The 22760-nt window shown below is 50.2% G+C and overlaps 2 protein-coding genes across 2 annotated transcripts; both read right to left on the reverse strand.

The window, feature by feature from the left end:
• Positions 1 to 688: 688 nt before the first annotated feature.
• Positions 689 to 10152, reverse strand: pabpc1b (poly A binding protein, cytoplasmic 1 b). Its single transcript, XM_083684288.1, has 14 exons — positions 9393 to 10152; positions 8087 to 8280; positions 7027 to 7142; positions 6586 to 6725; positions 5814 to 5908; positions 5048 to 5185; positions 4109 to 4477; positions 3538 to 3628; positions 3168 to 3278; positions 2787 to 2929; positions 2519 to 2603; positions 2230 to 2360; positions 1975 to 2073; positions 689 to 1121 (listed from the first exon to the last, which is right to left on the reverse strand). The coding sequence occupies exons 1-13, from the start codon at positions 9583 to 9585 to the stop codon at positions 1981 to 1983; spliced, it is 1899 nt and encodes a 632-aa protein (XP_083540414.1). The 5' UTR covers positions 9586 to 10152; the 3' UTR covers positions 689 to 1121; positions 1975 to 1980.
• A 3747-nt stretch (positions 10153 to 13899) lies between these two features.
• On the reverse strand, positions 13900 to 21553 carry ywhaz (tyrosine 3-monooxygenase/tryptophan 5-monooxygenase activation protein, zeta polypeptide). Its single transcript, XM_083684304.1, has 6 exons — positions 21443 to 21553; positions 19602 to 19914; positions 17168 to 17291; positions 14832 to 14995; positions 14445 to 14540; positions 13900 to 14213 (listed from the first exon to the last, which is right to left on the reverse strand). Exons 2-6 carry the CDS (start codon positions 19893 to 19895, stop codon positions 14151 to 14153), a joined length of 741 nt encoding a protein of 246 aa, XP_083540430.1. The 5' UTR covers positions 19896 to 19914; positions 21443 to 21553; the 3' UTR covers positions 13900 to 14150.
• Positions 21554 to 22760: the final 1207 nt, after the last annotated feature.

Here is a 22760-nt window from a genome sequence, read left to right on the forward strand (position 1 = left end):
AAAGACCATGCCTTGTGCGCTCGGACAGGCTCCCCGGTAAACCCCGTGGGTGGCTGGCTGTACCGTGAAAGCCTTCTGGTTTGACTTGTCCCTGACCATCATCACTGAGATGTCAGTGGGTAATACAGCCGATAGCCCTGCGTGAACGGAAACCTACGCCCGGATCACACCCTCAACTAAGTTACAGCGTTTCATCCTCTCCCGCAAGCGAAAGCCTCCCGTAAATATCACTCCTTGGATTAACTGGCATTGCATTGGAAGGTCTGATTTGATTGCCTGTTAACCATTATGTCGGTCTTCTTAATAAAGCTAAATATATTATAATCACATATAATATAGCAACACTCGTCACTCTTCTTCTCTGCCAAATACTCAACTACAGTAACAACTCTACTCTAGACGGTAGTCTAATGGATGCGAGTCTTGTCCATAGGCCGACCTTATCGTCATCCATGGTCAGCGCTGGGTCGCCTTATGCTTATCAGACGCAGATTTTCATCAAATGATTGAAGCCTCAGAAATAATCCGCTATTTATGCAGTTACTAGGCTACGTCATAATGTGTGCGGCTACGTCATGGCTACCTGGCCTGCGGCGTCACCGTCAGTCATTCATTAATACATGAAACAAGGTCACAAAATTAACTTCTCCAACACTTATCAAAGACACAATAATAACACACACAGGTGTTTGTTTTATAAGTTTTATTCAAGCAAGCAAAGGCCATGGTAAATTTCACAAGGCTGGTCTGTCCGTCCTGCATGTCTGCTCCTCTCCTCTCTCCTCTCCTCTCCGTAGACGCGACATCCCGAGCATTCATACATTTAAAAGGAATAAAAGGCCAGAAAGGAATGCTTTCAGTTATTCCAATTTGTGGAATATTTCTTTTAAAACCCCAGACTCAAACATTTTTTATTTTGACCATTTTTCTTTTTTTTTTTCTTCATTTTTTGTGTTTAGTGAACGAGGCCTAGCGTGCTCTTCTCTAGGCCCGGCTGGATCGAGTTCTTTCCTTTTTTATAACATGTGATTTTAGTTCTTTTTGCGTTGTTTTGTGTGTTTTCACTTTTTTCAATGTTTAATTTTTTCTATCGGTGAAGCAAGTCACAAGGTTCCCCATTCCTGTGGACACAAGAAAAAAAACACAGTAATGATTTGAGGTCACGTCAACATTCAGACAGCAACAAGAATCAAATCAAAGTTCATTTGTCACAGAATCCAGCCATGGAAGGAGTGATGAAATGGAGGAGTGATGAAATGCTTTGGTCAAGCCAGCTCCTCAACAATGAAGTAATAATAAGATACAGCTGTTATTATTATTGGTAAGCAGCAGAAACACACTAACAGCAGTGGAATGAGAAGATAAATATAGTAGTAGTATGTAATAGTATGCATGCATGTGAGTGAGTGCGCAAATGTGTATTCAACAGTGAGGTGTTGTATTGTGGTCATACTCTAGTCTGGAGAGAGAGCCAGCATGAGACCCTCAGTCCTGGTTCTGGAGAGAGAGCCAGCATGAGACCCTCAGTCCTGGTTCTGGAGAGAGCCAGCATGAGACCCTCAGTCCTGGTTCTGGAGAGAGAGCCAGCATGAGACCCTCAGTCCTGGTTCTGGAGAGAGAGCCAGCATGAGACCCTCAGTCCTGGTTCTGGAGAGAGAGGTGCAGTGGGTCCAGATTTTCGTCCCAGCATAGCAGCACTATCACACCTCATTTAACTAATCAACTCATCATCAAGACCTTGATCAGCTGAATCATGTGCGTCAGTGCTGAGCTGGAGCAAAAACCTGCAGCGCTGCTACTCTCCAGGACCAGGAGAGAGGACCAGGAGAGAGGACCAGGAGAGAGGACCAGCCCGCAGCTCTCCAGGACCAGGAGAGAGGACCAGCCAGCTGCTCTCCAGGACCAGGAGAGAGGACCGGGGTAGAGGGTCAGAGGGCAGCCTATAGGAGAAGCCCTGGTCTGGTCGGTGCCTACCTTGGCTTAGACACTTGGAACACCAGCTGAGTTGGTCACAGTCTTCTGAGCTGCCTCCTTCGCCTGGTGGGCCTGCAGGACAGCCACTGCCTCATCCACCTACAACAACAACAACAACATTAGCACCCTGCATTTCATTCCTACAGCCATCAAGTCACTCAATGCAGTTTCAGACTACAGACATCACCCATGACCTCTCACTGCACTTCCCTGTAGACTGACCTTGGGGCGGAGAGACTCAGGAGGGTAACTGACCTTGGAGCGGAGAGACTCAGGAGACTCCAGCATGTGGAGCAGCTCGGAGTTGTCGATCTCCAGCAGCATGCCTGTGATCTTCCCTGCCAGGCTGGGGTGCATGTTCTGGATCATAGGGAACAGGCGCTCACCTGGGGGGGGACAGGAAGGGTTAGAGGACTGACTAATGAAGACAGAGGAGACCAGAGACAGTGCTAGTCTGCAACAAGGGGGACCATTAATAGTGTGACACTCATCCTAATGGTTAGCGTTGGTGTTTGTGGTGCTGTGTCCCGGCTGGGAGACTCACCCAGCATCTGCTTCTGTTCCTGGGGAGGGGCGGCAGCTAGCATGGAGGCAGTCAGAGGCTCCTGGCCCTGGACGTGCACCGCAGGCTGGGGGGGGGGGAGGGGGGGGGCACACACATACCAGGGTCACTATGGAGACTATGGAGAATGTGTTTAACCATTCTTTAAAGAATTTACAATACAGGTTGTGAAGTTACTAGTTTCAATCTCAGGTGTGTGTGTGAGAGAGAGCATGACAGTGTGTGTGTGTGTGTGTGTGTGTGTGTGTACCTGCTGCATGGTGACCTGGGGCTGTGTGTTCAGGTGCTGCTGAGGGTTGCGGACCCCGGCGGCGTACTTGTACTGGGGCACGCCACGCACAGGGGGCGCTCCTGTCGCGGTCGCAGCCGAGGGGCGGGGCCCCATGCTCTGAGCTGCAGGAGGGAGGAGGAGGGGGGGGAGGGGTTAGAGTTATGAGACAACACCGTAACTCATTCAGTGCCGAGGGTGAATAAAGTCACCCCAAACTGTCAACATTCTAGAGTGCCAAAAAATGCATAAATGATGCCGCTTCATTTTGTAGCCAATCAGAGTGTTGTTGCTAGGTAAACACCTAGCAACAACACTGGCAAAAACACATTTCAGGGGCGTCAGGGAGGAGGGTCGACTCACGGAGGCGCTGGGTGGACATCATGCGGGGGACCTGGTTGGAGGGTCTCATGGTGCTGAAGGTCTGGGGGCGGGGGGCCGACGGCCGCATGGAGCCTGGCATGTTCTGGAAGTCTGCAGAGAAGAGGAGAGAAGGAGAGGGGTCAGGGAGGAGGGAGGAGGAAGAGGAGAGGGGTCAGGGAGGAGGGAGAGGAGGGAGGAGGAGAGAAGGAGAGAAGGAGAGGGGTCAGGGAGGAGGGAGAGGAGGGAGGAGGAAGAGGAGAGGGGGGAGGAGGAGGAGGGAGGAGGAAGAGGAGAGAAGGAGAGGGGTCAGGGAGGAGGGAGAGGAGGGAGGAGGAAGAGGAGAGGAGGAAGCAGGAGAGGGGGGACTCACGTTGTGGCCTGACTCCCTGGGTTGCCCAGCGGGGGCTGGGTCTGAGCTGGGCCATCTGGCCGGTGGGGTAGTAGGCTGCCCTGTTCTGGGCCTGCAGGGAGGGAAGGGGTTAATGGGTCAGTACAGCTAACAAAACATCCAGTCCCTTGACTCCCACCTCAGCAGGGAGGGAGAGGCCCGTTTACATTCACTCAACTCAACGCAAGGAGAGAAACGCAATTCAAAATGTCTCAATTTCTTGATCCATGGCACCTGGTCCACAGAATATCCTAAAACATGCACTGTTGTTGGGGTAGCATCATTCCAGTATAGTTAACGTTCCTTTGGATTCAACAGTAGACAACATGGACGCATCACGTCACACCAAAGGGTTCAGTGTCAGTAGTACAGTTTTATCCCCAGCGTCCATGAAGAGACGTGGGGCCCATGAACTACAGGCTCACTGTGGCAGCCATTTTGGCCAGTGTGGTCCACTGAGGAGGAAACACTGAATTTGACACGGCTGCAGAGGGGACGGAGGGGGGTGGGGGGACTGAGGGGACGGAGGGGGGTGGGGTGGGGGGGGACTGACCTGAGGGATAGCAGCCATGAAGTAGCCGGAGGGCGGGGCGGGCTGGTAGGGATTGATGACGGGGTTGGGCACGGTGCGGACGCTGGCCATCCTCTGCATGTACTGGTTGGTCAGGTGGGCCTGGCGCTCCTCCTTCCTCTGGGCCAGCGCCACGTACAGCGGCTTGGTGGCCACGATGCGCCCGTTCATCTCCGTCACGGCCTTGGTGGCCTCCTCGGGGGAGGAGAAGCACACGAAGCCGAAGCCCTTGCTGCGGCCGCCCTCCATCATCACCTTGGCGCTGGTGATGGTCCCGAAGGGCGTGAACTCCTTCCGCAGGCGTTCGTCGTCGATGCCGTCGTCCAGGTTCTTCACGTAGAGGTTGACGCCCTGAGGGACGGCAGAGACGACACGCACGAGTCAGAACATCGCCGAATTACACAAGACTACACACACACACACACCTTCAGATTCAACACCAACTAGACGAGCCAGACCAGGGTTCTCCCCAGGATATCTGAACAGCGTGGTGCTGGATCGCATCATCAAAACCCGACTTGTGTTTATTCACGTCAAAATGCTCAAAAAATACCAGCTAAAACGCTGAATTCACTGAGGAACATCAGAACCTTTCACCTTCATTTTTAACAACGATGTCGTTGGCGATCAAAGATAGTTACTCCATCATGACTAAATATATAGTTTAATCTGACTTGTAATGTTTACATCGTGGCTCTTTGGGGAGAACACTGAACATTGAGGAATATCACGTCACACCAAAGGGTTCAGTGTCAGTAGTACAGTTTTATCCCCAGCGTCCATGAAGAGACGTGGGGCCCATGAACTACAGGCTCACTGTGGCAGCCATTTTGGCCAGTGTGGTCCACTGAGGAGGAAACACTGAATTTGACACGGCTGCAGGTGTGACATCATCAGAAGGCGCCGCGGCGGGGCACTGACCTGGTAGCGGGTCATGCGGTCTTGTTTCATTTGTTCAAACTTGCGTTTGAGCTCCGTCTGACGCTCCACCTTCTTCTGGGCGCGGCCCACGTAGATCAGCTTCCCGTTGAACTCCTTACCGTTCATCTCATCCACGGCCTGGACACAGACACAGACATGAGCTACTGTCCAGAGATAACTAACAATTGGAATATGAAATCACCCTATTGTTTTCCATTACAACATCTCAATACTTTAATGGTCGTTAGAATATCCTAACATGCATTTATTTGTTGGGGTAGTAGCATCATTCCAGTATAGTCCAGTATAGTTAACGTTCCTTTAGATTCAACACTAGACAACATGGACGCATCACGTCACACCAAAGGGTTCATTTTACATTTACATTTATGGCATTTAGCAGACACCTTTATCCAAAGCGAGTAAGTGAATCTATCCAACAGTCATCATAAGACAAAGTAATCAATGGTCATACCAGGGACCTTTGGCAGTTGTAATGCCAGAAGCCTTTTTTATTTTTTTTTTATTAACAGGAGAGAACTTGTACAGTGGGGAAGTGGGGGTTCAGTGTCAGTAGTACAGTTTTATCCCCAGCGTCCATGAAGAGACGTGGGGCCCATGAACTACAGGCTCACTGTGGCAGCCATTTTGGCCAGTGTGGTCCACTGAGCAGGAAACACTGAATTTGACACGGCTGCAGAGCTGCGTGACATCACCACATGCCCAGGCCCCTACCCCCTGCTCCCTGCCCCTGCCCCCATCTCACCTTCTGGGCGTCCTCGTGCCTCTCAAAGCTGACGAAGCCGAACCCTCGGGACTTGCCGCTGTCATCAGTCATCACGCGGATACTCATGGCGTTGCCTGGGAGACGGTGACATTGGTTAGTGACCAGTATTTCCTAACCAATCACGGAGGACCAGGATGTTGGTTTTTTACAAGTAATGTCTTGTGTCCATTCTTCACTGATCACCACTAATGCATCAGAATGGTGTATGGCATAGGCTGGTGGTGTATGGCATAGGCTGGTGGTGTATGGCATAGGCTGGTGGTGTATGGCATAGGCTGGTGGTGTATGGCATAGGCTGGTGGTGTATGGCATAGGCTGGTGGGGTGTTCTGTAAAACATGTAAGTATTTGTTAGGGTAGTAAAATGTCTTCAGTTTAAATAGTTCAACTTTAGTTAGACATCACACCAAAGGGTTCAGTGTCAGTAGTACAGTTTTATCCCCAGCGTCCATGAAGAGACGTGGGGCCCATGAACTACAGGCTCACTGTGGCAGCCATTTTGGCCAGTGTGGTCCACTGAGGAGGAAACACTGAATTTGACACGGCTGCAGAGCTGCGTGACATCACCACAAGGACACATGGTGAGCCACAGAGCTGTGTGACATGTGAAATGCTCATGTATGTGTGTAGGACACGTGTAGCTGGTTGGTGGTGCGTGTTGTGTGGTAGCAGGGCATCGCGGCAGTCTCTGACGGAGCAGCCAACGAGGACCTGAAGGGTGGAGCCAGTCAGACTGGGGTCATGTGACTCACCGTACAGGCTGAAGACATCCCTGAGCTTCTCCTCGTCCATGTCCTCTCCAAAGTTCTTGATGTAAACGTTGGTGAACTCCTTGGCCCGGGCGCCCAGCTCAGCCTCGCGCTCTTTGCGAGATTTGAAGCGGCCCACGAACCTGCAGAAAATCACTTGACTCAGAGATCGCAGGGAGGAAAACCCTCCCCCAGAAACGCTCTGCTCCCCAGTAATCTACCAACAACGGCTGAAACAAAACTGCACATCTACAGAAAAGACCACGCAGAGAAGTCACAGAAGTAAACAGGAGGCCAAAGAGACACACCAAAGTCCGACAGAGACGCACGTTTAAAAACAAAACAACGTTAACACTCGTTAGTCCTGTACACACAGAGTCAGATTAGCAGAGGGCGCTTTTCCTGCGCCCAAGCAAAGAGGAAGGGAGGATGTGGCACACTTACACTTTCCTGTCATTGAGCAACATGCCGTTCATTTTCTCTATGGCCCTCTCTGCCGCCTCCTGAGTCTCAAAGTGCACAAAGCCGTAGCCTTTAGAGCCATTCTCATCACAAACCACCTGGAGAGAGGACACGGCTGTGAGCTACACACTAACACCAGGGGAGGCCGGCCGAGGCACGCGTCGGAGGACGGCCTCGCCGGGACGCGCGGAACGGAATGGGGCACGGCATCAAAATGTGCGTGTTTGATACCGTCCCTCATTCCATTCCCTGCGTTCCAACGAGCCCGTCCTCCGACTTCTACCCCCGCCAGCCTCCCCTGACTAAGACAGACACAGGCATGCAGTACAGAGCTGCGTCTCAACAGTCACTGGCCGGCCTCCTCTCCTCTCCTCTCCTCTCCTCTCCTCTCCCCTGAGGAAAGCAGTGGACAGGTAAAGTCGATAGGGAGGCTGATCGCTGGTCATCAGCTGCACCCATCCAGCTCTCATCAGTGAGGATGAAGGAGAGGAGGCGAGGAGAGGCGGCCACATAAGACGATTGGGACGCAGCCCGAGTGTGTTGACCTGTGGATCAACACGGTCACCATGCAGAACACTACTAATGCAACACACCGAACAGGAGACTAGGGGGACGTTCCTGACCAGCACCCCGTTGATGGCCTGACCAGGTCGAAACCTTAACCTGAACCCCCAACCCTAACCCTAACCCCAACCCCCAACCCTAACCCTAACCCCAACCCCAACCCACAACCCTAACCCCAACCTTAACCCTCAACCCCAACCCTAACCCCAACCTTAACCCTCAACCCCAACCTTAACCAACCCCAACCCTAACCAACCCCAACCGTGACCCCAACCCTAATCAACCCCAACCGTGACCCCAACCTTAACCCCCAACCTTAACCAACCCTAACCAACCCTAACCGTGATCCCCAACCCTAACCAACATGGCACTTCAACATCTGTTTGCTGGTCAGTCATGTCCCCTTAGTTGTTCCCACAGCACATCCCTGGGTTTGGGGGGGGGGGGGGGGTGTTAGGGGGGGGGGGCTAGACCTTACCTTGCAGGAGAGGATGTTTCCGAAGGCAGAGAAGGTGTCATACAGAGCCTTGTTGTCGATGGACTTGTCCAGGTTCTTGATGAAGATGTTTCCCACGCCGCTCTTCCTCAGGGAGGGGTCACGCTGGGACCACATGATGCGGACGGGGCGGCCCTTGATCACGTCAAAGTTCATGGTGTCAAGAGCACGCTCGGCTGAGGGGGGGGGGGGGGAGGAGGAGAGACGCCAGTCTATACATTAACAGATTCTGGGCTGCTCATATGACCTTTCATTTACCATTCATTCATTTATTTATTTATCTACCACTTTTCTTTATAAGTAAGTATGATTCATCCATCCAACCAAAGTCAACGGTCGAATCAGGGTTATGACAACAGAGATTACAGTTTTATTGAGCAAAGGGATTTTAATAGGAGGCACTCTCCACTTCTCAAGACCCATCCGATAATATTAACTGTCCAGGCCAGGGACAGTCAATTACTTTAAGAGGAGGGGGGGGGGGGGGGCATATGTCACCCGAGCCACATTTTCAATCAATAATTTACTATGAATTGACTGACACAATTTCTCATACAAGCACCATAAAGAAAATGAAGGTCAAATGTGAATGTGTCCAATGTGGAATTGTATTCAAATTCAAACTTCAGACAATCATTTCTAAACGTTTTCCATCTGGTTTAGTCCCTTTTCAACCTTCCACAAAAAACGTTTCTATCACTCAAAATCGTCTGAGGGCCACATTCGAGTATGGGTACTAAAGCTGTAGGCAGAATCCAGCTCGATTTCTTATCTTGACAACCACATGAAGCCACACCCAACACCAGAGACCTCCACCTCTCAACTGAGGACCTGTCAGTCAGGCCTAATCAAAATGTCAAGTCAGTCGTGCTGACGACATCTGATTATGAGATCTATTATAAATAGTCAACTGATCAGTCAATGTGACAATTCACTTCAGATGGGAGATTTACTAACTACCGCATGGAACACGTGGTCTCAGGGAACTTCCATGACGTGTGCCGATGTAGTCATCTCAAGTAAACGAATGGCGAAAAAATTAAATTACACAAAAACAGTCGTGTCATTTCATCAGCTTGATATGACACATAGTAGGAAAAGACCACAAGACCGTGTCGGATTGCGTAGTTGGAATTATCTAGGCATGCCATTCCGCCACTGTGGTGGGAGGACCAATATTCAACAATATGTCGGCCCCAGTCACATGGAGAACCGTCTGGCTGTGGCCACGTTACGACTCACATTTTCATCCATCAAAGTTGTTCTTTTCCATAAATATAACACTTACCGTCAGCTGGCTGCTGAAAGTTGACATAGGCGTATCCGAGGGACCGCCGGGTGATCATGTCCCTGCAGACCCGGATCGAGAGGATGGCCCCAGCCGGGCTGAACTTCTCGTACAGCATGGCTTCGGTCACATCTTGATGGAGATCCCCGACGTACAGAGAGGCCATCGGATAACTGGGAGCACTAGGGTTCATGTTCCTTCACTAGCTAGTACTGTCGACGACCAGGGGCGAAGACCGACGTGGTCTGTCCAGCGAAATATGCGATTAAAACGTAAAGGGGAAGTTGTGCTAAGCTAGGGGTCGACACGTTAGCTTGGTGAATTCCAATACCGTTAAAATTTAGAGGATAAAATATTCCAATACTTAAAATACTTAGCTGGGCGTAACACGTATACTTTGTTTATAACGGCTAGTTAACTGTCAAAATAGGTCAAATTTGTTAGCTAGACTAAACGTTAAAACCAAATAAATCGGCCTCGTTTGCTGTCCCCTGACTACTAGCAGCGTATGCTAACCAGCTTGCTAGCAACACGTCGGTTTAAAAAATGTCGTTATTTTCGCCCCTTCTTGAATCGTCCAGTCTTCGAATAGCTACTCCTGCTTCACCGATTTTATAAATAAAAAAGAAAAGGATTTTTTGGCGTTTTAAGGTTTTTGTTATTTTTTTGTTATTTTTTATTTTTTTTATAGAATGTGTGCCGAGCAAGCTCAGGAGCACACACGCACTCACACAGCACTGTCAGCCGGGGTTTAGGGGAGGGAGGCCGGGGCGGCGAGCTCCTATATATACCCCCTGGTGGACGTCAGCGGACCCGACCACTCCTTCAGTCAGATGAGAAAAACAACGAGGAGACTGCGGCTTCTCAACGTCTCTGTTCTTGATTGGTGAAAATGAATTCGCTCTTCTGAGTATCAACCAATAGTATGTGAATGCGAGGAAACATCGCCGTCCCCACTGGAAAAACGACATGACTCCGTTTCATTCAAATATGATAGATAGCCTATATCAAGATTTTGTGATGTATTTTAAAATATGCTGTCTTCCTCCTCTGGATGTTTTTATTATGTTTAGAAATGCCCATACATGATGATGTGTTCTGTTATTTCTTTCGTCATGTTCAACGGTCTATTAAAATGTATTTTATTGTATTTGTATTTATTCTATCGATAACTGCATATTTTTGAATGTACTTGACAGTCATACAAAGTCATATAAAGTATTCTTGGGGGATCCCTCAGCATTTTTTAAATAAACGTCTACATGTCAAAATCACTTGACATTGTCGTACATAATGCACAGGAGCAAGGGGTATCTAATGTAGCCTAGAGATGCTATGTTACCCTGATTGTATGAACAGCAGGACCAGGCTAATCTGTGGTGAAGAATGAACTGATTGGCATATAATGACATCTGTAATACCATCACTGAGCTCCATTATTCTATAATCAAATGGGAATACTATACAGGAGCTCATAGTATGGCAGCAGTTCTGATAAAAAAATATGATCAAAAGAATGTCATTTGATCTGTCTCACAATCCTATTATATGCATGGACAGCCCTCCATTGACTTGAATGCGAGGCAGAAACTCAATTATATATTTTCCATAAGAGTGGAAGATGATTAAAGTGGACTATGTTGAGGTCAACCGAGGCGTTACAGTGAAGGCCTGTGATCACCATGGTAATAACGGATGTCGTATCGTTTTATTTAATCGATAATTAATTAATTATAATAATCGTTTTATTATTATTTTCGCTGTTCAAATATCTGTTGTGAAAAATATAATATAAAGTCAAGACGACGGTCCATTGCTGTAATTTCATAAAGGACGCTCTAGAAACGTCCAACAGATTACGTGTGTCACATTGGTCTTAATAACACAAAGATTTTATTAATGCTATCAAAACTAACCCAACACGAGACTACGGTTATGTAGGATAAAAACAATACTATTTGCACTATTTCTCTCTCTCTCTCTCTCTCACACACACACACACACACACACACACACACACACACACACACACACACACACACACACACACACACACGCATACTATTACATTACTACTATTGCTACTACCCACTATTGTTGTTGTGTTTCGGCTGCTAAATACTATTACCACTTTATGTTATTGCTTGTATTATTATTATTACTAGCTTGACCAAAGCAGTTCATCGCACCGTCTACGGCTGTGGAGTTCTGGATTTGCCTGTCTGAACAGGACAGTAACAGCGCAGCCAGACCAGCAGAGGGCGGTGTTACCAGTATAAAACAAAGGTCTAGGTTAGCAGAGTTTATATACAGGAGTTAAAATGTCAAAATCCAGGTAGTGACAGAAGCTGTCGTGTAGAACAGGTTTCTCTGTGGGTTTAAACAAAAAAAAGTTTTTATCACTGATGTGTCTTAACATGTTGTGTAGAGGTCGTGATTATTACTACTGTCATATCCGTCTAGGAGAGAGACTGAACACGAGCCACTTCAGGTAGAATGTACGGGGGAACACACGCACACGCACACGCACACACGCACACACGCACACACACACACACACACACACACACACACACACACACACACACACACACACACACACACACACACAGCCTATACGTAGTTATCAGTGGAGAATGGTGGAGGTAGAAATCGGAGGAGGGGCCCATTGAAATGCATGGACCGGAACGAAGAATGGTATCAAACACGTTATTCCTCATTCCATGCCATGCATTACAATGAGCCCGTCCTCTGATTTCTACCTCCACCAGCCTCCCCTGGCAGTAATAAATATGTCCCAATGTCCATCCTGGCAGGCATGCCATGTATCATGTATGACCAACATACTAAGGGGTGTGCATTTGTGGACGTTGAGACACTGATTTAAAACGGTCAGTTTCCTCCATGTCTCCTCTTGACTTCTTATCCATCTCTCTCCCCCTCTCTCTCTCTCTCTGTCCTTCTCTCTCTCCCCCTTCCTCCCTCTCTCTCTCCCGCGTCCCTGAGGCATTCCTGCGTACTTACCAGTCCTCTCGTCTCCATGGCAACCCAGACCTGTCAGTCACAACGTTGCCCAGAGACCAGAGAGACACGCCCAGACGTGTCCTCCTTAGCAACCATGTGGCAGCATTCTTCAAATGTCACACCGAGGACAGAATTAATCATTTATGGAATAATACTCGCAGGAGTTACGCAGCGAGGTGATATCTTTATATATCATATATATATATATATATTTTAAACCGGTGACAGGATTAAATCGCTTGAAACGGCTCATCTCCGTGATGTAATGAAACAATACCTGATCTACTTCTCAAACCAGAGTCCAGCTCCACATCTGTCAGCTACAGTAGCAGGGAGCGGTGGGCCGAGCGCTAACAGGCTCCATCGACCGTAGCAGACCTGAATGGTGTGTGTTGTGACCCGGTCGGTCCCTGCTGCAGGCCCCACCCAGCCCTACACTCAGGAGGTAGCCTGTAGGGCCCTTCGCACATGCTCAGTCTGATCCCAGTGAGATTAGGCGACCCACTTCCTAGACAGCTTGTTAGAGGTGGATTGTGTAGAGAGAGACACACACACACACACACACACACACACTAAATAGAGGCAGACTGTAGAAAGGCTACTGCCTCAGCTGACAGACATACACTACACAAGACACACACACACCATACACGCCACCAACTCTACACACACACACACACACACACACACACACACACACACACACACACACACACACACACACACACACACACACACACACACACACACACAACCAATTTAATTTCAACCCTCCAGTCTAAATGTGATTAAAGGAGATGAGCATCAACCACTTTTTAACAATGTTTTATTCCACTGACATGAAATGACATCCCTCCCCCATCCAGATAACAGGTACGCATGTGTGTTCAGTATGAAAATTCAAACAGACATGAATTCTAGACAGCCCTATAGCAACCATCCCTCTCCCCCCTCCCTCCCCCCCCTCCCACAGCTGAGCCACATGCATCTTAGGCAAGTATCAAAAGAAGAAGAAGAAGAAGAAGAAGAAAAACGGAAAAAAAACTGATAACAAATAAAATAAACAAATTAAAACAAAAACAGTGGTAACTAAGTAGGTAAGCCAATGGGAGAAGAGAATCATTCACTGCCCTGCTCCAACAAACACACATATCAAAAGGTACAGTATCAAGCCATGTGTGTGATCCCTACACTTTGTTCTTAGGTCTCCAGTACCGGGTGGAGGGGGTCCAGAGAGCCCAGGTCGCTGGACATGAGGTGGACCGGGTCAGACAGGTGACAGAACAATGGAATGGATTCTACCTCTGAACCATCTCAGCTGTCATGTGCTTCAGCTCTTCAACGCTCCTTAATACAGACTTCAACCCCCAGCCCCCCCCCACAACCCCCAGCCCCCCCCCACAACCCCCCGACCCCCCCCCACAACCCCCAACCCCCCTCCCTCCCACCCCCGACCCCCCTCCCTCCCACCCCCGACCCCCCCACCCGTTCACACTCACTGCTACTGATTGATGAAGACTTCATGTTGACACACACACGCACGCACACGCACACACACACACACACACACGCAGGCAGGCATGCACGCACGCACACACACGCACGCGCACACACACACTTTCGTAACAGGCCGGTGAGTAGTAAAAGGGAGAGGTGGGAACCATGGCGATCTCAGTGTGTTTCTGATGCGTTGACAGACAGACAGATGGATGATTGACAGACGGACAGACGGACTCAGTTGTTCTCCCCGCCCTCCTGTTTGTCCTCCTCGTCTCCCTGGGTGTCTGAGGTCCACAGCTGCAACAGAGCATGGGAAATGGAGTTCTTACATCTCGCGGTCATATCTCTCAGCTATACAGAATATTCCATAAGCATCTAATCCAGTAGAGTAGAGACAGACAGAGAGATAGAGAGAGAGAGAGAGAGAGAGAGAGAGAGAGAGAGAGAGACAGACAGATTGGGAGATAGATAGATAGATATATAGATAGATAGATAGATAGATAGATAGATAGATAGATAGATACTGACTGTGAGGTTGTCTCGGAGCAGTTGCATGATGAGGGTGCTGTCTTTGTACGAGTCGCTGCTCAGGGAGTCCAGCTGGGCGATGGCATCATCAAACGCCTGGAGGGACAGACAGGTCAGAGACAGACAGGTTAGAGACAGACTGGTTAGAGACAGACTGGTTAGAGGGACAGGCAGGTGAGAGAGACAGGCAGGTGAGAGAGACAGGCAGGTTGGAGAGGGGGGAGAGTAAGAGCACCAGTATAGAAAGACAGACAGACAGACAGACAGACAGACAGACAGACAGACAGATAGAGAGAGACAGACAGACGAGAGGTAAAAGGGAGGTGTGTGTGTGAGTGTGAGTGCGTGTGCGTGTGCGTGTGTGTGTGTGTGTGTGTGTTGCTGCACCTTCTTGGCCAGCTCGCAGGCCTTCTCTGGGGCGTTGAGGATCTCGTAGTAGAAGACGGAGAAGTTGAGGGCCAGGCCCAGGTGGATGGGGTGGGTGGCCTGCATCTCACTGCTGCTGATCTCCAGGGCACTCTTATACGCTTCCTCACTGTTCTTAATGATGTCTGGGAGGAGAGGAGGAGGAGGGGAGGAGGAGGAAGAGGAGGAGGAGGGGAGGGAGGAGGAGGAGGGGGGGTGAGGAGAGGAGGAGGGGGGGGGGGGGAAGGGGGGGGGAGGGGGAGGAGGGAGGAGGAGAAACGATAAATCAGCTTTCTGCCACATCTGCGTGGTTGTCATGCCTCTTTCAGAGGTCTGGAGACGTTAGATCAGCTGATCAGGTTTGGATGGAACAGATGCACCTCAACGCCCCCCCCGCCCCCAGTGCCCCTCCTGTTGCCAGGACGACCGTGCAGCAGGCAATACACCATGCTGACAGGAGTAGGTCACTAGCGTGGTGGAGGCTCACAACGCCACGGCAACCGCTCCCTGGGGGGCCAAGGAGAGGGGGGGGGGGGCAAGGAGAGGAGGGGGGGTGCACCCACCACGTCTCATGATACCAGGGAGGCCACAGGAGAAGGTGGAATGAAACTAGGCCTGTGTCTCTAGACCTGTGACCCTGACTCCTGCCCCCTGAGAGAGAGGCCTGCTGTGGGTTCAGCTGTCTGTCCCAGCTTAGTACTAACACTATCACACCTGATTCAACCAATCAACTGATCAACTAGACCTAGATCAGCTGAATTAGGTGTGTCAGTGCTGAGCTGGAGCAAAAACCTGCAGCGCTGCAGCTCTCCAGGACCAGGAGAGAGGACCAGCCTGCAGCTCTCCAGGACCAGGAGAGAGGACCAGCCTGCAGCTCTCCAGGACCAGGAGAGAGGACCAGCCTGCAGCTCTCCAGGACCAGGAGAGAGGACCAGCCTGGAGCTCTCCAGGACCAGGAGAGAGGACCAGCCTGCAGCTCTCCAGGACCAGGAGAGAGGACCAGCCTGCAGCTCTCCAGGACCAGGAGAGAGGACCAGCCTGCAGCTCTCCAGGACCAGGAGAGAGGACCAGCCTGCAGCTCTCCAGGACCAGGAGAGAGGACCAGCCTGGAGCTCTCCAGGACCAGGAGAGAGGACCAGCCTGCAGCTCTCCAGGACCAGGAGAGAGGACCAGCCTGCAGCTCTCCAGGACCAGGAGAGAGGACCAGCCTGCAGCTCTCCAGGACCAGGAGAGAGGACCAGCCTGCAGCTCTCCAGGACCAGGAGAGAGGACCAGTGTTCTACACCAGGGGAGGTAGGAATCGGAGGACGGGCTCATTGTAATACACGTGTTTGATACTGTTCCTTAATCCGTTCCATGCATTACAATGAGCCCAGCCTCCCCTGTTCTACCTCCCCCAGCCTCCCCTGTTCTACCTCCACCAGCCTCCCCTGTTCCACACGCTACGCGACCAAGACCTCATGCGCCCGATCCTATGCTCCCCCTCCCTCCCTCCTTCCCTCCCTCCCTGAGGAGGGCGGAGACATGGGACACGGCCGAGGGTTACCGTAGCGGAGCTCTCTAATTAGTGATGTCATGCAGAAGGTTGAACATCGCCGTGGGAACAATACAGGCAGACGCGATCACATGACTTCATGTCTGAACACACCTTCCATGCAAATGAGGGCTGTTCAGGATCACACACCTTGCATGCAAACCAGAGGTGATTCACTGCTGGCTGCACCAGGGGAGGCTGGCGGAGGTAGAAATCGGAGGATGGGCTCATTGTAACGCAGGGAACGGAATCAAACGCGTGGGTTTTGGATACCGTTCCACACATTACAATGAGCCCGTCCTCCGCCAGCCTCCCCTGAACCAGACCATGCTAAGGGTTAAGGATCCCAGATTAAGGATTGGTGTTCCCCAGCTGTGTCCCAGTTCTCCAGCCTTTCCCTCTGGGTCTAAGGCAGGGGGGCAGGGTTCTGGATCTAAGGCAGGGGGGCGGGGTTCTGGATCTAAGGCAGGGGGGCGGGGTTCTGGATCTAAGGCAGGGGGAGGGAGGGAGGGGGGGTTCTGGATCTAAGGCAGGGGGAGGGGGGGGGGGGTTCTGGATCTAAGGCAGGGGGGCGGTTCTGGATCTAAGGCAGAGACTGTTCCCACCCTGTCATTCAATATGGCTACTACCCACGCCCTCCCTACACACACACACACACACCTCCCTCCCTCCCTCCCTCCCTACACACACACACACACACAGACACACCTCCCTACACACACACACACACAACCCCCTCCCTCCCTCCCAGAATGGTGCTAGAAGACAGAGGAGGGGTACTGACTGGTCTTCTCGTCCCCGGTGGCGACCTCCGCCAGGTAGCGGTAGTAGTCTCCCTTCATCTTCAGGTAGAACACCTTACTGTCTGCTGGGGTGGCAGAGGGCACCAGGTGGTTGTCCAGGAGGCCCTGAGGAGAGACACACACACACCACTCAGCATGAGATACCATAGCATAGCATCACATAGCATAGTATGGCATGACATAGCATAGCGTAGCATAGCATGATGTAGCGCAATCTGGTAGCAGAGAATAGGCGACACTAACCCTAACCCATGAAACACTACAGCCCTGTGTTCAACACTGACAGAGGAGGGGAGGGATGGGGAAGACAAAACAGGGTCTGTGTGTTTCTGTGTGTGTGTGTGTGTGTGTGTGTGTGTGTACTATCCAGTCAAAGTTGTGTGTAACAGATATCGGCCAGTGAACAGACGTAGTCTGTTATTTGCCTGTTCTCCTCTACTGCAAGACAAATACCAGGGAGAACAAACCAGGATAGCGTAGCTACTAATGCTAACAATGACTGCTAACACACTGCTGCTAATGCTAATCCAGCGTCTAACAATGGCTGCTAGCCTACACAATGCTAAGGCTAATCCAACGTCTAACAGTGATTTCTACACACAGGAACAAGATGACTGGAGTCTGCTCAGAGATTACAGTGTATTATCACTCAGACACCCAAATGCACAACAGCAAAAATCAGCCAGCCATTCAGAAACAAACACTCAAGGTGTGTGTGTGTGTCTTACGCAGCAGAATGAGTGACCTTGCATTGTAGGTCAGAGAAGCCAGAACAGAGACTCATCTGCCTGATTACAAACCTGTGACTCACCCTGCAGAGTCACAGAGTCACAGAGTCTCACACACACACACACACACACACACACACACACACACACACACACACACACACACACACACACACACACACACACACACACACACACACACACACACACGCCTGTGGCTAGTGGATTACAACCCTGTGACTTACCCCTAAGAGTAACACACACGCACACACAAGCACACGCACACACAAGCACACACACGCACACACACACAGTCTGCTAGGCTAGAGCTGCTGGACATCTGTTGGAGGTGATGGGTCAGTTTAGCATTGAAGCAGCTGGTCCTAGACCTGCTCTTAATGACACATTCTAGTTCTAACATTCTAGACCTGCTCTTAATGACACATTCTAGTTCTAACATTCTAGACCTGCTCTTAATGACACATTCTAGTTCTAACATTCTAGACCTGCTCTTAATGACACATTCTAGTTCTAACATTCTAGACCTGCTCTTAATGACACATTCTAGTTCTAACATTCTAGACCTGCTCTTAATGACACATTCTAGTTCTAACATTCTAGACCTGCTCTTAATGACACATTCTAGTTCTAACATTCTAGACCTGCTCTTAATGACACATTCTAGTTCTAACATTCTAGACCTGCTCTTAATGACACATTCTAGTTCTAACATTCTAGACCTGCTCTTAATGACACATTCTAGTTCTAACATTCTAGACCTGCTCTTAATGACACATTCTAGTTCTAACATTCTAGACCTGCTCTTAATGACACATTCTAGTTCTAACATTCTAGACCTGCTCTTAATGACACATTCTAGTTCTAACATTCTAGACCTGCTCTTAATGACACATTCTAGTTCTAACATTCTAGACCTGCTCTTAATGACACATTCTAGTTCTAACATTCTAGACCTGCTCTTAATGACACATTCTAGTTCTAACATTCTAGACCTGCTCTTAATGACACATTCTAGTTCTAACATTCTAGACCTGCTCTTAATGACACATTCTAGTTCTAACATGACTGTACAGGAAGACAGCTACATAGAACACTGAACTGACCCTAACCTTAACCCACTGAATCTAGTCCATTGACCTAACCCTAGTCCATTGACCTAACCCTAACCCTAGTCCATTGACCTAACCCTAACCCTAGTCCATTGACCTAACTAACCTTAACCCAAGACGAGGAGCGTACTAGTACTGGTCTAACAATAACGTTGGACAATGAGGTCCTTTGTCCCAGCAGTTCAGCAGAGCTTCAGTAGAGCAGAGTTTCAGTAGAGCAGAGCTTCAGCAGAGTTTCAGCCGAGCAGAGCTTCAGTAGAGCAGAGCTTCAGCAGAGCAGAGCTTCAGCAGAGCAGAGCTCCATGTCAACTGTCACCATGTCAACTGTCACCATGTCAACTGTCACCATGTCAACTGTCACAAACTTGTAGCTCATCCTTGTGACGAAAAAGAATGTCAAATCAGCCCCTAGCCCAGGACTAACACACGCACACGCACGCACACACACACACACACACACACACACACACACACACACACACACACACACGCATAACATTCACATGGGCTGTCAATGAAGAGGCCAAGGTAACGCCCCCCCCCCCCCACCGTCTCACCAGCACGTCGTTGCAGATCTCCTGCAGCTCCTTCTCGATGGTCTGCCGGTAGTCCTTGGTCATGGCCTGCTTCTTCTCCTGGCCCTCCGTCTTCTGCTCCATGCTGCTGATCACCCTCCAGGAGGAGCGCCGCGCCCCCACCACGTTCTTATAGGCCACCGACAGCAGGTTCCTCTCCTCATTGGACAGCTCCCCGCCCTTCTCCGTCACCGCCTTCATGGAGGCCGCCATGTCGTCATAACGCTCGGCCTGCTCCGCCAGCTTGGCCTGCTGCACCAGCTCCTCCTTGTCCATGATGGCTGTGGTCTACGGGCTGGAGGAGAGGGGGTTAGATATACACACACACACATCAGCTCCTCCTTGTCCATGATGGCTGTGGTCTACGGGCTGGAGGAGAGGGGGTTAGATATACACACACACACATCAGCTCCTCCTTGTCCATGAAGGCTGTGGTCTACGGGCTGGAGGAGAGGGGGTTAGATATATATATACACACACACACACACACACACACACACACACACACACACACACACACACACACACACACACACCTCGTCCTCCGTGTGCGAGCTGCGCTCCTCTCTGGAAGCATTAAATGTCAGAAATGGTTTACGCTTTGTTTCTATTGCACACTCACGTCAAAACATTGTGGGTTCATTTCCCAGCGCGGAATAGAGCCGACACCTCAGAGGAGGAGACCCCTTCAAACTGCCGTTTTACTCACTGACTTAAGACAACATGATGTTTCAGAGCCACCAATCTGCTTGAAAATTAAATAGTGCCGAAATGAATAACTAGGACCTTAATGCAGAGATGAGAATACAGTCAAATGTACTCTCAATGTATGTGTGTGTGTGTGTGTGTGTGTCCTCCTCTGACACAGTATCCATTGGATCATATCCGTTCTAGAAGCATCGACCGGGCACGCTCTTCAGTCACACGACATGCAAATACAAGCAGCTCAGCTTGCAACTACATGCTGGCCAGCAAACTGGTGAACAATGCGGATATGACAACCAGTCCACCACACCCTAATCCCAGTAGGGGTGGGGGGTTACCTGTCTCTCTCTCTGGAGCACCTGATTCATCCAGCCAAGAGCCACCCGGAGAAGACAAAGGCTAACCACCAGAGTCCAAGACGTGTTCCACCTTCATCGAATAAAACCAGATAACCAGCTCAACGTCTACCGGACTGTATCCGCTCGTCTAACGGGCGGAGTCGAACCGGGGCGACTGACCCATCCACCCGGTTCCGACGAGAATCGATATGAGCGGTGGAAATATATATATATATTATAAATAATATACACACACACACAGCGACTGTCTGCTAGGCTACAGCCGGCTGGATGTGTGTCAGTGTGAACGCCCTATTTGTTCATTTCCCGGAACATCGATAGATGTTAGATCATTAATTGACTCTCCACACACACACACACACACACACACACACACACACACACACACACACACACACACACACACACACACACACACACAAACGGTCCATACTACCCCGATGTGACGGGAAATCACGACGCATCCGAGATTTCTGACATGATTTCTGTCTTCTACCGGCCACTAGCAGGCTAACCTGAGCTAGCTCACCCCCAACAATGACAGACGCGCATCTGAGCCCGACACAAAAAGCTTTTCCGAGCATCCCGGTCGGTGCCGACCTCCGATCTCTCCCCGCCTCACCGGCCGGACTGCAGGCTGTTACGTTACACACAACATCATTAACCGATTCAACACGACAAGAGCACACATTCATTCACCTGCAGGCGTAATCTACGTTTTTGTGATTATTCGAATCCCCGAGATGAAGATCAACTAACCTGAGATTGGAGTAAGTGTTCTTGCTCTGGCGGCTGCTACTACACACACACACACAGTACACACACACACACAGCTGACTCTCTCCCCGTCTGTCTTTTCGCGTCCACGGGGTTTCCCACCCGATCACAAGCACCAGCAGCAGGGGCAGGGAGGGGAGGCGTGACGTCAACCGCCACCATGGCAACCGGCCTTTCCTCCTCCTCATCCATAGAATCTCTCTCTCTCTCTCTCTCTCTCTCTCTCTCTCTCTCTCTCTCTCTCTCTCTCTCTCTCTCTCTCTCTCTCTCTCTCTCTCTCTCTCTCTCTCTCTCTCTCTCTCTCTCTCTCTCTCTCTCTCTCTCTCTCTCTCTCTCTCTCTCTCTCTCTCTCCAGTAGAGTGTAGATGAGTGTGTCCTGTCCTGCTGCTGGTGATTCCATCAGTCTGTTTGTCCAGGAAGCATCCAGTGAATGTGAAGGTTTGCAGGAAGGAAGCAGAGGGATTGTATTGAGACAGACAGACAGACAGACAGACAGACTGACAGACAGACAGACAGACAGACAGACAGACAGGCCGACAGACTGACAGACTGACAGACAGGCCGGCAGACAGACAGACAGACAGACAGGCCGACAGACTGACAGACTGACAGGCCGACAGACTGACAGGCCGGCAGACAGACAGACAGACAGACAGACAGACTGACAGGCCGGCAGACAGACAGACAAACAACAATACCAGTCCTGACTCACGGTCACACCTGCAGGAACAGCAAAGCTAGCTTCTCGACAACAACACAGCATTGTCACGGTTTATTCTCGATACGGACCTCCTGCATGACTCTGCCGTCGGAGTGAGATGACCCAGACAAACACTCACATGGGCCGCTCAGCTGTTCTGAAGAGCAGAACCCTTCTCCTGGCATCACCTCAGCCAGTCACAGACGCTGAGGAAGGTTGAGAGGAAATCCACACCACCATGAATTAAACAATCAAAGACGGACCTTTTCTACTGCTTATTATTATCCATGTCCCTTGTCAAGATTTATAGTTTCAATTAGTTGACACACACACACACACACACACACACACACACACACACACACACACACACACACACACACACACACACACACACACACACACACACACACACACACACACACACACACACACACACACACACACACACACACACACACACACACACACACACACACACACACACCCCCCTGAGTCATTCTGTGACCGGGCTTAGTAGATAACCACAGTAGGTTTCTGTTCCGCGGTGATGTCATCAAATTCATTATGTGTTGACAGCAGCACAGTCATCATGTCCAT

This window comes from Argentina silus, assembly GCF_951799395.1.
Source record: "Argentina silus genome assembly, chromosome: 14".
Taxonomy (NCBI): Eukaryota; Metazoa; Chordata; class Actinopteri; order Argentiniformes; family Argentinidae; genus Argentina; species Argentina silus.

Coding starts and splice junctions, on each gene's coding strand:
- pabpc1b (XM_083684288.1), bottom strand. CDS start 9,585: ATGAACCCTAGTGCTCCCAGTTATCCGATGGCCTCTCTGTACGTCGGG. Junction 8,281..9,392: donor CTTTCAGCAGCCAGCTGACG/GTAAGTGTTATA, acceptor CCCCCCCCTCAG/CCGAGCGTGCTCTTGACACC. Junction 2,361..2,518: donor GGAACAGAAGCAGATGCTGG/GTGAGTCTCCCA, acceptor GTCCCCCCCCAG/GTGAGCGCCTGTTCCCTATG.
- ywhaz (XM_083684304.1), bottom strand. CDS start 19,895: ATGGACAAGGAGGAGCTGGTGCAGCAGGCCAAGCTGGCGGAGCAGGCC. Junction 14,996..17,167: donor CACCGGGGACGAGAAGACCA/GTCAGTACCCCT, acceptor CTCTCCTCCCAG/ACATCATTAAGAACAGTGAG. Junction 14,541..14,831: donor CCTGCGAGCTGGCCAAGAAG/GTGCAGCAACAC, acceptor CTGTCCCTCCAG/GCGTTTGATGATGCCATCGC.